The 15301-nt window shown below is 54.8% G+C and overlaps 1 protein-coding gene across 5 annotated transcripts in view; it reads right to left on the bottom strand.

Moving 5' to 3' along the window:
• The window catches only part of ACTN4 (actinin alpha 4), a 73038-nt gene that overhangs the window by 15942 nt on the left and 41795 nt on the right, over positions 1–15301 (bottom strand). For 3 of the 5 annotated variants that reach the window (XM_038528970.1, XM_038528967.1, XM_038528969.1), the window contains exons 2-8: positions 11401–11515; positions 11046–11165; positions 7695–7781; positions 6628–6715; positions 5893–5971; positions 4639–4720; positions 3827–3912 (exon numbers count right to left, since the gene is read on the bottom strand). In XM_038528970.1, coding sequence (XP_038384898.1) covers positions 3827–3912; positions 4639–4720; positions 5893–5971; positions 6628–6715; positions 7695–7781; positions 11046–11165; positions 11401–11515 — 657 coding nt within the window. Of the gene's footprint in view, positions 1–2758; positions 2845–3826; positions 3913–4638; positions 4721–5892; positions 5972–6627; positions 6716–7694; positions 7782–11045; positions 11166–11400; positions 11516–15301 lie in introns of all 5 variants that reach the window. The other 2 variants (XM_038528971.1, XM_038528968.1) reach the window with 1 other exon arrangement.

Genomic DNA, 15301 nt, shown 5'->3' on the forward strand with positions numbered 1-15301 from the left:
CCCCAAGAAGTCTGTGCATAGGCAAAGTACACGTGTCCCCTTCCTAATCCTCCCCTCAGAGGTGGGTGTTGATGGCTCACTGGGGAGAAGTCACAATCCAGGGGGCAGAAGGGAGCCAGGGCTTTGGAGAGCAGGAGCAGTGAAGACTGTGACCAGTCTCTGCTCAGAACTACAGGACTATATGCTGCCTTGTCCTGCTGTGGGGGTGGAAATTCAAGGAGTGGAGAAGAAGGAGAGCGAGGGGGTGCCACACGGGGAGAGAAGAGACTAGGTACCTTTCAGGAAGCACAGAAAGAGTCCAAGAGGAGAAGTTGAAACGGCAACAGAACAGGAACAGAAATAGTGAGGAGGGTCTACAGAGCGGTGGGGAAGGAAAAGAGAGGCTTGGGGATGGCTCCAGACCCGCTGGCTGCGGGCACTGACGCCCAGCCTCTCCCATCAACACGCTGCTTCTGGGATGGACGGGGAGGTGAGTGGGGGCCAGCCGAGATCAGGTGCGTACACATGTGCACACACATGCACACATTGTGCATCATGCTGCAGGACACACATCAATGGCCCCAGGCAGTGCTCCTCAAAGACGAGGTTCAGGAGGGCCTCGGCTGATGAATACCCAGCCCCAGTAAGTGCAGGAAACAGAACTAAGGTCACAGCTTGTGAGGGCATCATGGAGGTCAGTCCCTGAGCCCTGACTTCAGAGAGACAAGGGGCACCCCAGCGCTCAAATCCACCCTGCTGGGCAGACCCATGAAGGTGCGAGCTGCTAATCACCGGTGCTCTGCTTCACCACTGAATTCCTGGCACCCAGCTCAGGGCTGGGGATGTTTTAGGTACTCAGCACTGATGAATGAGTGAACAAAGGAATAAGGAGCAAATGCTTAGTGACCAGAAATAAACTCTCAGGAGAGAATGGGCATGCTTCATGCTAGGTCTGGAGTTCGCCTTGTGCTCATAAAACAAAACAAATGCCAGAGAGCACTCTTCTAAGAGACAGGATTGAGTCTCTGAGGACAAAAAGCAGCAATAATAGAAGCATCGCATGGCTGTCTTGAGAAGTAAACACAGGCTGGGGGAAGCCGCACCCACAGTTGGAGAAGCCCAAGTGCTGCACGTCCCTTGGTGAGCCGCCGGCTCCCAACAGCCTGGCCTTTACTTCCTCTCTCACAAGAGGGGCCCAGCTGCCTCCAAAACCCCCGAATGCTCTGGCCTGAGCTTTCCTGCCAGTATCCGCTCCCACAAATCCCTCAAGGCCTCCCAGCCCCCACCACAGCAGAGTCCAGTGCTCAGCCCAGGAAGGCAGTTTGGTGAAGTGGTAGGCAGTGAGGCTGGCCTGAGCCTGCAGAGTGGTGAGTTCCACGGCAAACGTGCTGTTAGTTGGGTTGGGTGTGAGTCCAGGAATCCCAGCACTGCCCACCCTCGCTCCCCTTGCCTGTGCCCCCCAGCAGAACACTCCAAACATAAGCTCCAACCACACACACCAGATAGATAGTGAGAGGCCACGAAACTCACTCTGTGGCCACGGGGCTAGAGGGATGATGGTAGACAGGGGCAAGCCCCACAGGCTGCTGACCACTAGCTCACTGACGGAGTACTCATGGGGCTGGGTGCTATTCTAAACTAAACCCTTTAGCAACCTGAGGTCATTTCATCCTCAGGACAATCTTAAGACAGGGAATGGGATGATCCCTGTCTTACAGATGGGGAAGGTGAGGGGAAGGGACTCATTCGAGGTCGTATTGCTAAGAGGTACCAGAGCAGACCGCCCACAGAAGGCCCCCACTGGGCCTGGGGCCCTGGAGAAGGTGGTCTGGACAAGATAGGTAGTCTAGTCCCTGTCCTGTGACTGCAGGAATGGCTCCTTACCTCCCTGAACTCTGGCTTCCTCCTTTGTTAAATGAAGGTAACAGCACCCACCCGCCCTGGGGTGTGCACAGAACTTGACTAGAAACTGTACGGGCAGAGTCGTTGGAGGACTGCCTAGCATGTAGTAAGTGCTCAATTAGTGAGAGCTAGTTTCTCCTCCTCCGCCCTGCCCAGTTTTAATTGGTGACACAAGTATCAAGTCACTGGGAGTACACTGCTGCTGCCCAAGACCAGAGACTAGAAGGCAGATGAAGGGGACAAAGGTGCCCAGGCCTCTCTCCCCAGGGGCAGCCAGGCACCTTCTTGTGGAAGAGGACAGCTGCTATTGGGAACAGACACTTCCAACTGCTCTGCCCGTGTCAGCAGCCCTGCTGGAGAATGGAGCCCGACAGGCTGGGTTGGCAGAGGCGGACCAAGAGAGGATTTAACCTGCAAATGCCAAGCCTTTCCCGGGGCATTTGAGAGGGGGAAGGAGCTGTGAAGAGAGCCAGAATGGTCAATGCTCCCCTGTGAAAGAGCACAGCCAGGGCAACAGGAAAGTGGCCAGTGTGGACTACATAAAAGAAGGGTAGGGTGACTAAGGGGTCAGGAGCACGGGTGCAAACTGAGGCTCTGGTGGGACTCAACCACCCTGAGACACTGGGATGCCACCACCCCACAGGGTGGGCTGTGTCCATAGAGAATATCCATGGCGTGTCAGCACCGGATCAGCACTGGCTCAGTGGTAGCGCTGGCTCAGTGGTGTCACTGGGGGCCCACGGTCACGAGAACCCTTCCTATCTGGGCCTGTCCTCTGGCCAGGGCTCCAACCACAAATGGGTGGTGGGGACATAAGGGGGACAGCAAGGGCGAGTCTCCAGCCACAGCAGCGAGGGGTGCTCCCGCCCCAGCTCACCTTTTGAGCCCCCGAGAAAGCGTGGTAGAAGCAGGACACGTAAGTCATGATGGCTTTCTCATCTGGCCTCAGAGTGCCTACAATATCTGCGCAGAGAGAGAGAGAGAGAGAGAAAGAGAGGCAGGAGAGAGTGAAAGCTGCAGGGAGGGCGGCCGGGGCCGGACCCTAGGCTCATGCGGGAGGAATAGCGCTTGCTCTGGACTGGAAGCCAAACCCCGGCTCCGGCGGTGTGGGCATGTTTCGTTAAGGTTTTGTAGAGGGCGAGAGGGAAGTCCAAATAGGAGGATTCCTTTCCTAACCAGAGCTGGCTTTGTGACACGAGCTACTGGCTTTAGAAAGGAAGACTTGTTTAGGGCCAGAGGGGTCAAAGGCTAACCAATCTTTCTGCAAACATCAGTGAGATCATGTCTTATATAACCACCTACCACCCCAGAATAGATTGCCAAGTGGTCTCCTGGGGCCCTTAGAATAAAACTCCTGATCCCGGGCTACTGTGATTCTAACGTCTTGGCCGTTACCATCTCCAACCTCATTTTTCTCCTCTCAGCTATTCCTTGAATTAGCCCAGCTCATTTCTGCCTCAGAACCTTTGCATTTGCTCTACCCTCGGCCTGAGATGCTTTTCCTGCTGATCTTCATCCGGTAGCTCCTGCCCATAAATCCCAAGCACCCTTCAGAAGCTTTCCGGCGTGGCCCCCAGCTGAAATAGCCATCCTGCTCCATGTTCTCCACTGTGCTCATCAGCACATGAAAGGACTTTATCTGTGGACATGCCTGCCCCCTGTCTTGCCCACCAGAATATAAGCTCCGTGACACCAGGGATCCCACCTGACACAGTCACTACCGTGTCCTCGGTGCCTGGAACAGAGTCTGTTACATATCAGGCACTCAATAGATAGCATGAGAAAAGACTAAATGGGCAGTGATGCCTGGAGTCGGGGGGGTGGCTTCCAGTCGGAGAGAGGCCACTGCCGTCTGCAAGAGAAATGAGGTGAGCGTGGGAGGCGAGAGGCAGCAGCGGCATTGGGCAGTGGCGGCGAGGTGGGCCGGCCTGGCCCTGCCCGGTACCTTCTGCGCTCCCGAAAAGGCATGGTAGAAGCTGGACACATAGGTCATTATGGCCTTCTCGTCGGGCCGGGCCGTGTTCACGATGTCTGTAAGTGAACGACAAGGGTTAAACTGCCCAAGTAGGGGCGGGGGGTGGGTGGTCGCTCACTGGGATCCAAAGTCTCCCAAGACCACAGGCATCCCAGGAGAAGGACCCTCAGAATGGGTTCAGTGACCCCTGGTGACTCCAGTGGGCTTGTCCACACCCTCAGCCCCTCTATCCCCCGTGGTCTCTAGAAAGGCCAAGGCTGTGGGAACTGGATTAAAATGAGGCCACTTCCTCTCTCTGAGAATGGCCTCCAGGGGCTGCCGGACAGTCAAACCCAGGGGCCACCAGAGGCCACAGCCATGGGTCCTGGCTGGGGGTGGTGCGCGGCTGGGAAATGGAGCAAAGCCGGAAAAGGAAAAAACAAACACTCCACTTTGATGGGCTCCGGACTTGGTTGTCTGCAGGAGCCAGCCCTCCGGGGCCACCTGGCTTGCCCATTCCAGGGGAGCAGCAGGACTCAGGCAGGGCTCTGTTCAGAGATGCAGCCCCCAGAACTCGTCCTCTTCAAGATTCTCCTTTCCCTCACTCCCCCAGTCCTCCCCCAGCCCTACCCGAGCCTGTCTGGTCTGCTTGGGCTGCTCCCGCTCTGGCTCCCAGGCAGCACCCTGTCCCTGGCTTGACCAGCTTCATTCAGCCTTTCTCACTGGCACTGCCAGCTAACCTCAAGTTACTGCAAGACATGCTCACGGAACAGGGTGGTGACTGAACAAAGGGATGTGCTTACCCTCCGCATCCAACATCTTGGGAATGTCCAGGTATTTCTCGGCCACTTCGAAGGCATTGTTCAGGTTGGTGACAGGGTCGTCCTGGCGGGAGGGAGGTGAAGGAAGGAGGCAGAACTCTGTCAGGGGCAGGGTGTAGAAGCACAGGGCCAAGGCTGGCCCGGAAGGGAAGCATTTTGGGAAGGGGTAGGACTAAAAGCATTCTTTGGGCAGTTCTTAGCTCCCTGTGCTGATGTGGGGGCTAGAGGGGGATACCCAGGTACAGTCAACTCCCACTCAAAGGAACGCCTCTGGAAATCTTTGTGGGGCAAACTGTCGACCTCTTCTCCAGAGAAAATGCAGGTGTGCTCTTTTATTAAACTTTCCAACCCTCCAGACTCCAGATTAAGACTTCTGTCCTGCAACTTGAGAAAATCTGTGCTCCACACCCAAGAGAGCACTGGGGGGCGGCGGGGAGGGAGTAAACTGAGAGCTTCCAAGGTCCAGCCTTCCTGAAGCATCCTTCACGCTGTCTCCCCACTATCCACAGAATTAAAGATCTTCCCTCACGTGCCTTAGTCAATATCCAGCTAGAGCTCAATCGGGTTACTCGGCAGAGCATGAACAGGCCAAGTGCAGGCTTATACCCCTACCCCCAGTGAGTATGTCCCCTCCTCCAGGGGCCCTTGCCTGACCATGCCAGCTCAGATGTGTCATCCTTCCTCCGCAGCACTTGTCTGGTCCTATTCCCTTCCTGCCCCCATTCAGCCTGAGCACATGTACAGGACCTTGTGGGGCTGGTCTGTTCTGGACACATTATCCTGCTTTCTCCACTGGCTGGGAGCTCCTACAGGGCAGGGCTTTGGTCTTACAGGATCACAAGCCTTGTACAGGCAAATCAGAACAGGACCCTACATGGGAAACACCTGCCAGCAGTGACGGTTTGAAATTCCTTACCACTCTTCTCCGTTAGGCAAAGAGAAAATGCTTCCAGAATCTAAAAGGTTAAGGGAGGGGGAGCTAGATGGCACGGCTGGCCAGGCCCTAAAATAACTGTGGGCAGCCGCAATGGCCATAAAGGGAGAAGGAGATAGTCCCCCAGGGGAGCAAGGGAGGTAAGAATCAGAGCCTGAGGTCTGGTGATAGCTGGCACAGGCTCTCCCAGCCCATCTGAGCACAGAATCCAGCTACAGATGCCAGCAATGGATGGGCTAGGGGAAGGCGTCCCAGGGTCAGGGTCAGACTCAATGTATCTCTGGGCCATGCAAGAAGCAAACCTTTCTCAGCTTGTCATATTCGATCAGCTCTGGTCTGTGCCGGTGGATCAGTGCATTGAAGGCAAGACCGTCCTTCCAGCTGGGGATGGAAAGGTAAAGGTTAAAAAGAGGCCCTCTCACCATCACACAAGCACTGATGGCCCAGGAAATTCATAGGAATGGTTAATTCCCATTTATTGAGGTAGAGTGTGTGTGCGTGTGTGTGTGTGTGTGTGCACGTGCGCCAGGCACTGCCCAGAGACAGAATGGTAGAGAAGCCGTGAGCGTGACTGCTGGTGCTGGATGGTCTGGGGTGAAATCTCAGTTCTCACTTACTGTCAGTGCAACCGTGGGCCAGTTTCATAATCTCCTGCTCTCTCAGTTTCCATGTCTGTAAAATGGGGTAGTAACAGCACCTACATGCCACTGGATTGTTGTGAGGATTAAGGAGTAAATACATGTAAACACTTACACCAGCCTCTGATGTGTGACCAGTACTTTATGAGCAAGTGCTTGCCACTGGGACAGCATAACCTGCTGAACACTGCGCTGCAAGATTCCCCTGAATGGACAGTCCACTGTGGAGGGAGATGGCCCACTGTGGGAGACCAGTGCCTGTGCTACGTGACTTCCTGCCTTGGTGGCCCTGACCCATGGGGCAGAACCAGGAAAACAGAGTAGGTGGCAGAATAGATCTCCATCCTAGGGAGCAGCGAGGGAAGGAAATGGGCTGGGATGCTCTGGCTGGGTGCTTACCTGATGTGGAAATTCTGCACGTTGACGTTCTTATATGGCGCCGTCTTCCTCTGGCACCACAGGAGCAGCCCTTCCTTGGCAGAGGTCTCTGAGGAACACACAAGGACAGTGAGCACTGGCTCAAATACTTTCGAAGGATACTTTCAGATCAAGGACAGGAGTCAGACGGAATACGAGCACAGCCAGTAGTAAGAACTCCTCCTGTTCCTAGCACTGGCAGGCCTCTGCTGGTCCTAACCACCAACCTGCACCCAGAACCCTGAGCAGTCACTTGCCCAGGAAGTGGCAGTGACAGGAGAGCACCAGAGCCTGAAACTGTGCCATGTTTCTGACCACAAAGCCTGTGCCTTTATCTGCCAGAACATGGTGCCAAACAAGCCTCTGATGCTGGCTTTGCCCACTCAGGGTCTCCCAGATGTGGCTGCTTCAGAGAAGTGGAGTGGGAGGGGGCCAGGTCGTTTGTTCCCCACGCATGGCTCTGTGCTCGACAGACTGGGAGTGCTGGGGACAGGGTACACTTCTGTCCTGGTCACCACTGTGGCCTGCTGCAGGAGCTCCCTCCACGCACTGGCTAGGAGAACTTTTCTCATGCTGTGGTACACACAAGTGCTCGGAGGGAAGTTAAGCAGCTCATTCCTGGCTGGCCTGGCCCTAGGTTCACAGAGGCAAAGGTCTGAGGGTGGGGGTGTCAAACAGAAACACGAAGGTGCTGATGTGAGGGGAGGACCAGGCCAGGCCTGACTCCATCACTAGTTTGCTCTGTGTCTCAGATTCCACCACTGTAAAATGGGACCAATCATGCCCCTTTGACGAGGACTGTGTGAGGGTCCACTGAGACGGAGACCTCAGGAGCCAAAGGGTTCTGCGTGGGTACCCCTCCCCTGCAGCCGGGGCCAGCATCTCACTAACCACTCTTGTACAGGGCAGGGGCCCTGTGAGGGACTCTGGGGAAACAGGGCAGGGCCTCAAGCAGGAAAACAAAACCCCAACACTGTCATCTAACTCGCCCCAACCTAGAAGCAGGGCAGGGCAAAAAGGCTGTACTCTGCCAATCCGTGGGCTCTCACCTTCCACAGAGATGTCTTGGATGGCGAACCTGAGGATGATGGTCCAGATCATTCCCAGGGTCATCTTTGCATTGCCGTCCACAATCTCTGCAAGCAGGGAAGGGGGCAGACGGTGAGAAGGTTGTTAAAGCCAGAGGGAACTCCTTCTGCCTCTATGTAGATCAGCTCTGATTAGCCTCTGCACATGTGCTGTGGGCCACACAAGCCTCTTCCTACCTGGCCAGCTTGTTCTCTCACCCAGCTCACGACTGCTCCTCCCTGAGGCTTATCCCAGGTGCCAGGCTGGCACCCCCAGCTGTCTGTCAGCCTCTCCCTCATGCTGTTACAGGCACATCTCTCCACTGGCAGGTGCGTGCTGGACTAGTACTACTGTCTGTTGAGAATCTCTCCACGTCCTTTCACCTTTGTCCAGGCCACTGTGGTCTCACCCAGAGCTCGACACGCTGCCTCCTAAGTGCCTTGTGTAACCCACCACCACGCAAGCAGTCAGGGAGATCACGTTAAAAGGTGCGGGGTGGCGGGGAGCGGGGGTGAGGGGGTGGGGAATGCCTGGGTGGCTCAGGTGGTTAAGCATCTGCCTTCAGCTCGGGTCATGATCCCAGAGTCCTGGGATTGAGGACTCCCTGTTCCGTGAGGAGTCTGCTTCTCCCTCTCCCTCTGCCCCTTCCCATTTGTGTTCTCTCACTCACTTTAGAGATAAAAATCTTTAAATATATATATGTATATGTACGTGTGTGTGTGTGTATATATACACACACACACACACAATAAATGAAAAAAAAAAAGCACATCGGATTTGTGTTGCTCACCTGCTTAATGCTCTACCACATCTAAAATGAAGCCTGTGCTCCTGAATCCCACTTACAAACCCTGCCCGGGGTGACCCAGCCCCTTGCTCCCCGGCATACTCGGGCTGTGTCCTTTCGGAAAGCCAGGTCTTTCCTGCTCGAAAGAGCGCACACTTCTTGCCCACCCACGAAGTGCACCCCTGGACTCTCTAATCAGATGGCCTTCCCACCCTCTGAGCCTCTGCCGTCACCTCCCCGAAACAGCTTCTCCAACCATCAATCAGAAGGTGCAAGCCCAGGGCCTCCCCCCAGCAGCCTGCCCTCCCCCTCACACACTGACCATCATTTATAAAACTGTGGGTTTGTGGGTTAACTTGTTCTCTGCCTGCCTTCGTGAGCACTACTGTCTGCTGTACCAGTACCCTACCCTTGTGGAAGATGATGCAGGACCGGGAGAGCGGGGACACAGGCCCAGCTGGGAAGGGACATGCTTTCTTAACAGAAAACCAACTATACTCTCAAACTTCCGGGAGTGAGAGAAAAGGGTCTGTATCACATGTTCTTCAGCTTCAGGGGCTTAGAGAGAAGTTACCTCTGTAACACTCAGGGGCACCATGTGTTTAGGGCTGGGTAGGAGAACTGCATGCAAGTGGCCTCATCCCTCAGTCTGCCAGCCGGACGGGCCATGGTGGTCCCCTGAATGCCTTCTGCCCACCCCATCCCCCTGACATCTCAGCACAGCAGGTGCAGGGAGACAGACCCTGTCCACTAACCCTGGAGAACAGAAACCTCTGGGATGGGCTCAATGTAGAGCCATCACCTATAGGATGAGGCCCAGCCTTCCCCAAGGGCACACTGGAGAAGGAAGGGAGGGGCTCGTGAGCCATAATAAAGATACTCTCCACAGCAAAGCCACCGGCTAATGGCAGAGGGCAGCTTTCCGCTGTAGAGTTTTGGGATTAGGAGACATGCGTAGCCTGTTGGCTGGAGCAGGGGAAGGACACAATGTCTGTGGGGCCCCTTCCCAGGGCTCAGAACCCCAGACCCGGAAACCAGGCAGTCTTCTCAGCCTAGGGCAAGGGCGGCAACCCAGTCAAGAAATCTACACTGTGTACTCCCCACAAGTGCTGGGCACTGCAGAGCAGGAGGACGGACACCAGCTGGAGAAGAGGCCACAGCTCCCTCATCGGGCAAGTCACGCAGGGAGAGACCGTGGGGGCGGGGGGGTTGGAGGAAGGGAACACCTCTTCTCTGGTGACACATGCACCAGCTGCGCCCCTATAAGGAAGCCATGTTTCTGCTCCAGCCTAGACTGCATGGAGGGGCAGGGGGCAGGGCAGGGGCTAGGCTCTCAAGTATTTTGGAGCCCTTGGGGCGCCTCCAGTGGGCTGCCTTCCAGCTTTGTCTCAGGGCCCAGCAGTCACAGGGACTGGGAGTGAACCAATTTGGGCAGGAACAGAGAACATTTTTCGACGGAGTTTTTCTTCAAATGAAAACTGATGAGTGCCACCAGGTCTCTCCTCTAACCCCTACTTGTATTTACAGGCTAGCAGTTGAGCAAAATAAATGCAGCTGTGAGAAGCAGAAGGCTGGAGCGGAGCCAGAAGGAAAGATCCATGTTAAGGACAGAAAATCTGAGGGCCCAACTGATTTTTTGGGTTTCGATTTTTTTTTTTTAAACAAACACCAACTACCTCGACATGGCATGTGACACTTGGCACCCCTCCCCAAGAGGTCCCAGGCAAGGGCAGAGCCTTGGAACTCAGCATACACACTCTGGCCTAGAGTCTTCGCCAAACTCTCAGAGCCCTGTCATTAATGGCAATTAGTTTTCTTTGTTTTTCTAAAAGCTGGGACAACATGGATGTCAGGGTGTAGGAAATCCTGCTCTAATGAGCTGAACTGTGAGTGCAAGCTGATGGTGAGCTTCTGGGCTCCATCAGGCCTCACCTCATCTCCAAAAGCGCCTGTGAGCTCAAGACAAGCTGGCTGCTGGAGGGGACAGCATGTTGTTGCTCTAGCGGGAGGGTCTAGAATGAAGGATCGCAGTCCTGGGTGTCCCCACGGGGCACAGTGTCCTGGGTAACTCTCAGGTCATGAAGCCAGGAAAGTCTACTTACTGACCTTTGGACTTGCACCTCCCCACCCTAGAGCCCTGACACTGGGCCTTAAGTGTCCCCCTCTTCTCTGTTCCCTCCTGCCCACAGATAGCAGGCAGGGCCAAAGGGCAAAGGTGTTCTAGGCACACAGAGATGCCAGGTCACATGTCTGTCAGTGTCTCCCCGGCTCAGCACAAGCAGGGTGATGAGGGTGTCCAGGGTTCAAGTCAAAGCCATTCCCCCCACCACCCCGCAGGAGATTATTCTGCAAGTGGAGGGGCAGAGGAGGTTGTGGGCTCAGTGATCACACTGAGGGTAGTCACTGTGGTCTCTGCTGGATATATATTGGTGCTTTGCACACCCCCAAGTGTTCTCTCTACCACCCACACGGCTTCTGTTCAGAACACAGAACTTGAGGCTCAGAGCCTACAGGTCAGGAACTGAGCTGCCTCATCCGAGCTCACCTTCTGCCCCGATGGAGACCAGCTTGACTCCTTTGCTGGCGATGAAGTCCAGGGCTTTGTTCACATTGTTGATTTTGTGCACTCTCATCTTGCCCCGCTCCGGCTTAGGTAACCGCTCTCCTGAGAGCCACACACCGAAAAAAAGGGAGGGAAAGGGAAGCTTTAGTGTCCCCACCACTCTCCAGAACCAGCCACCATGGCACTCTAGTCCACCCCACCACAGCAGTGCCTGGACACGCTGCAGCCCTTTGTGCGTCACCCTCCTCTCTAGCAAGCCCAGGACGGTAGGTCCTGGGATCTGCTACAGGGTACCTGTCCCAGGTGTGGGCTGAGCTGTGGTGGAAAGGAGCCTCACCTGAAATGACCTCCAGGAGAAGCATGAGCTTGAGCCCATCTCGAAAGTCCTCGTCGATGTTCTCTATCTGTGTGCCAGCCTTCCTCAGGTGGGAGTTGCACCAGGCTGTGAATGTCTGGGGAAACGTGACAGAGAGGCTTGGAGGATCAGCACAGCTGTTAGGGCTTCCTAGCAAAAGGGCTAGGCCACAGCCCTGACCCTGGGACAACGTGGGCACTACTATTTCTGATCTTTAAGCGACCCAGGGAAGTTGATCTGAGGAAACTGAGGCTTAGGGTAGTTGATAGACCCACCACATGATCAGCCAGGTAGTGAGTTGCAGAGCGCGGACTAGAGCCCAGTCATGCAAACGTGACTGAGCGCCCCCCCCCCCCCCCCACCAACACTGAGTATGGAAATGAGATGCCTTGTCCCTATTCTCATGGACCTTACATTCTCTTGGATAGACACACTGAGCCCTTCTTCCCTGAGAGCAAGTGGATGAGACCACAGGGCCCCTCTGGCACTGGCTTCCTTGCCCCTCAGGGGTTTGGGGCAAGCACAGAGATGACATGGGGCAGGAAAGCAGTTGGAAAATAAAAGCTGTCTATAAATTCAAGGTTTCCTCAATCGGTCTCTCTTGGAGCTTTGGCTGGCTTGGCAGCAAACACCTACCCTAAAAGGCCAGGAGCCCAGATCCTTGGAGCCCTCTGCAAGCCTAGTTTGTTTCCTAGCAGGCCAGACATCCTCTGTTCCCTGGAGAACATTCCATATCCCACTCTTCCAAATCTTAAGGGGGCTGGAAGGCAAGTGGGAGGCAGGGACCCACCTCCCACCTGGGTTAGGCAGTTGTCTCTGAGGAAGTTTCCGTAAAACACAGAGAATGCAGATGCTGAGAGATGAAAACATGCTTTTGGGTAGAAAGGGCCACAAACAAGAAGCCCAAGTCCCAAACCCAAACACAGAATATTGAGCATAGGGCCTCCATCACTCAGCCCGCCACTGGCTGGGCATGTCACCAGACATCAGCTCCAGGAAGCACGTCACATCAGTTAAAGATGGACGTGTCCAGACACCTTCTGGGGAAACCGGCCCACTTAGCGTCCCACAGCAGGGTCTGGGAAAAATGCCACACTTCTGTTTCTCATGGAGCCCCTGTGCCCCGCCCTGCCCCCTCAATCTACAGGGGCCAGCATGGATGTGGGCAGAGGGCCAGGAGCACACAAGAGCACACTCCATGCCCAGGCACAGGCAGAGGCCAGGTGGGGGGCAAGGGGCTTCCAAGGAGCCTCTGGCGGGGCACCATGTGTTTTCATAGCTGTCACCACTCCTGCTCATTCAGAGACTCAACACAAGGCCCCTCCCAGACAAAGAAGCCGCCTAATTAACATGCTGTGCCACAGCAAGGATGGGCACAGGGTTGCCTTCCAGACCCAAATCTGAAGGGTAGACTGTGGGTGGGCCAGGGGTCCCCACCCCACCTATCGTCACTCTGCATGGGGGACACAGACGTGTGGGGCTGTCCCCTCAGTTAAGGGTGCCTGGGCCCTGCTTCCACCTTTCCTAAGTTGGCACCTACTGATCCCTCAAAATCAGCTTCAAGTGCAGCTCCCTGGGGACACCCACACGGACTTGCCTGCCTCAACCCGATTCTGACACAGATGTTCTGAACCTCCTCTGGGCAGCTCTCATCACGGCACCTTTCCCTCTGGGCTCTTACAGTTAAGTGTCATCCTCTGCCTCCCCATATGTATGAGCTCTGGACACCAAGCAGGTGCTCACTGAGGAACACAGGAATGCGCCTTCCTACCTCATTTCCCAGCTTCCCCTTCCACAACTCTCGATTCAGACAAACCAGGGCTAGACTGCTGCTTATGCCACCCATGTGGACACATCTGCCTCCTCATCTGCAACACAGCGGTGAGGACAGAACTCAAGTCATAGTCTGTGTGACAATTCGCGATGGTGATGTCTGTAGAGCACATGGCAGGTGCTCAGTCAATAGCAGGTCCCTGGTCATCGTCGCTGGGCCTTTACAGACCTCCTCCTCTCCCGAAATTCTGCCACCTCTTCCAGAGTGCCTTCTCAGTCCCCTGCCTGCGCTGGCCACCACGAAACCCCTGCAGCTCTCAGCAGCATTCTCCAGTTATTCTGTCTTACTGGATGTTGCCTGCATGTGTGCACGCTCTGAGGGGGCAGGAGTCAGGTCTCACATCTCACGTGCCATTACGCCTAAGGCACAGCCGACCGCAGTGGTGGGCAGTGAGCAGGTAGGCAATTCAACCATCCTACAAAGCCACGGGCAGCAGCGGGCCGGGAATGCCAGGCCTCTGCTTATGCATGTATCTGAGAGAGTACATGCTGGTGAGTAGCAAAGTGACCAATCCCATCCTCCCCTAGGGCTCTGGTGCTGTTGGGGCCAAGATCTAGGCCCCTGATCTGCAGGCAGGGACTGCAGATCGGTCTAACGGCAGCCCTCATCAGCTTGGCCTGCCTGGGTTATGCCCACATGCTCTCAAAGGGCAGAGGTCTGGGTTTGAATGCCAGCTCCTTGACCTCCTTATACCTGTTTCCTTCTCTGTAGGATGGTCTTATCAGAACCTACCTCCTGTAACTGCTGTAAGGATTAAGAGATGGACATGCTTTAAAGCATCCGACACAGTGCCTGGCATCAAGTAAATGCTAGATGAATTATCTGCGTGCACAGTGGCTGCTTCCCTCTGCAGAGGCCCTTACCCTCCCAGAGGCCCTCCCAACCATGGTGGGAGTGGAAAGGAAATTGCAGGAGACCCTCTTTCTGTGGAGGCTGTGAACAAATCTTACCTTGTCGGGTTCAGGCTATCCATCCTCACAAGGTCACTGCACTATCTGCCCTCCAAATACATACACCATCCTTTGCTCATATTCTCTGGAGACCACACAAGAGCTCTGGGGCTTGGGACTCACACAGATCCGGATTCAAATCTTGCCTCTGCCAGTGAGGCAACCTGCCAGCAGGATAACCCTGGGCAAGCAATGAGACTCAGATTCTTCACTGATGAAATAGGGACAGTAACCTCTCCTCTTAAATGAAGATTAAACAAAGTAATTCAAGTAAGTCACTTAGGACTGTGCCTGGCACAGATTAAGTAAGCACTCAGTATTATACATATGTCAAGGAAAAGAGGTATTACAGATAAATGGTATCTCTGCACTGGGCACTGCTGTCTCCCTAGCTGGAAGCAGGCACAGTCCTAAGCAGAACACAGAATATTCACTTGCCTGGCCTAGGGGTGAGAAGGAAGGATTCCCTCCTGGATCTGCCACAGATAGAATGAAAACCCCACTGACAGGCCTCCCACCCTTCCACTCCATGCCCTGCTCAGCTCTGTTTTCTCCTTCTGGAAGATGAGGGGCAGGTACTGACACCAGAGGCTCGTGGACAAGGAGAATAGGACCTCATGAGGCCATTCTCAGGGAACAAGTCAACCAGAGACTGCCACTTCTTCACACAGTGACTGGTGAGTAGGAGCTGGAATCTGAACACGATATTAAAGATTCAGTTTTTTCTAGCTGGGTATGAGAATAACTCTCTACTTATACACTTCCCCTCCCTACCCAGTTTAGACTAAGATGTGTGAGGTGGAGAGTGTGGAGGGGTGGTTTCAAAAGAAAGAGGCCGTGTGTGCCCACCACACCACCTTCTGCTATGCAAAATTCTCAGAGCATGCAATACAGAGCCCAAGCACCAACAGGCCCCACCGTTCCACAATGCCCCAGGTCCATGGGGTTGGAACACATCCATTCCCTTGACAAGCATTTGCTGGGTGTCAACCCCAGGCCAGGTCCTAGGTTGACTACCCAGGCGTGAACAACACTGCACACAGCTTGTACACTCATGGACTGCCCAGTCTGAACAGGGAGAGGGTCTCATCAATCAACT

The sequence above is a fragment of the Canis lupus genome, chromosome 1 (genome assembly GCF_011100685.1).
Source record: "Canis lupus familiaris isolate Mischka breed German Shepherd chromosome 1, alternate assembly UU_Cfam_GSD_1.0, whole genome shotgun sequence".
NCBI lineage: Eukaryota > Metazoa > Chordata > Mammalia > Carnivora > Canidae > Canis > Canis lupus.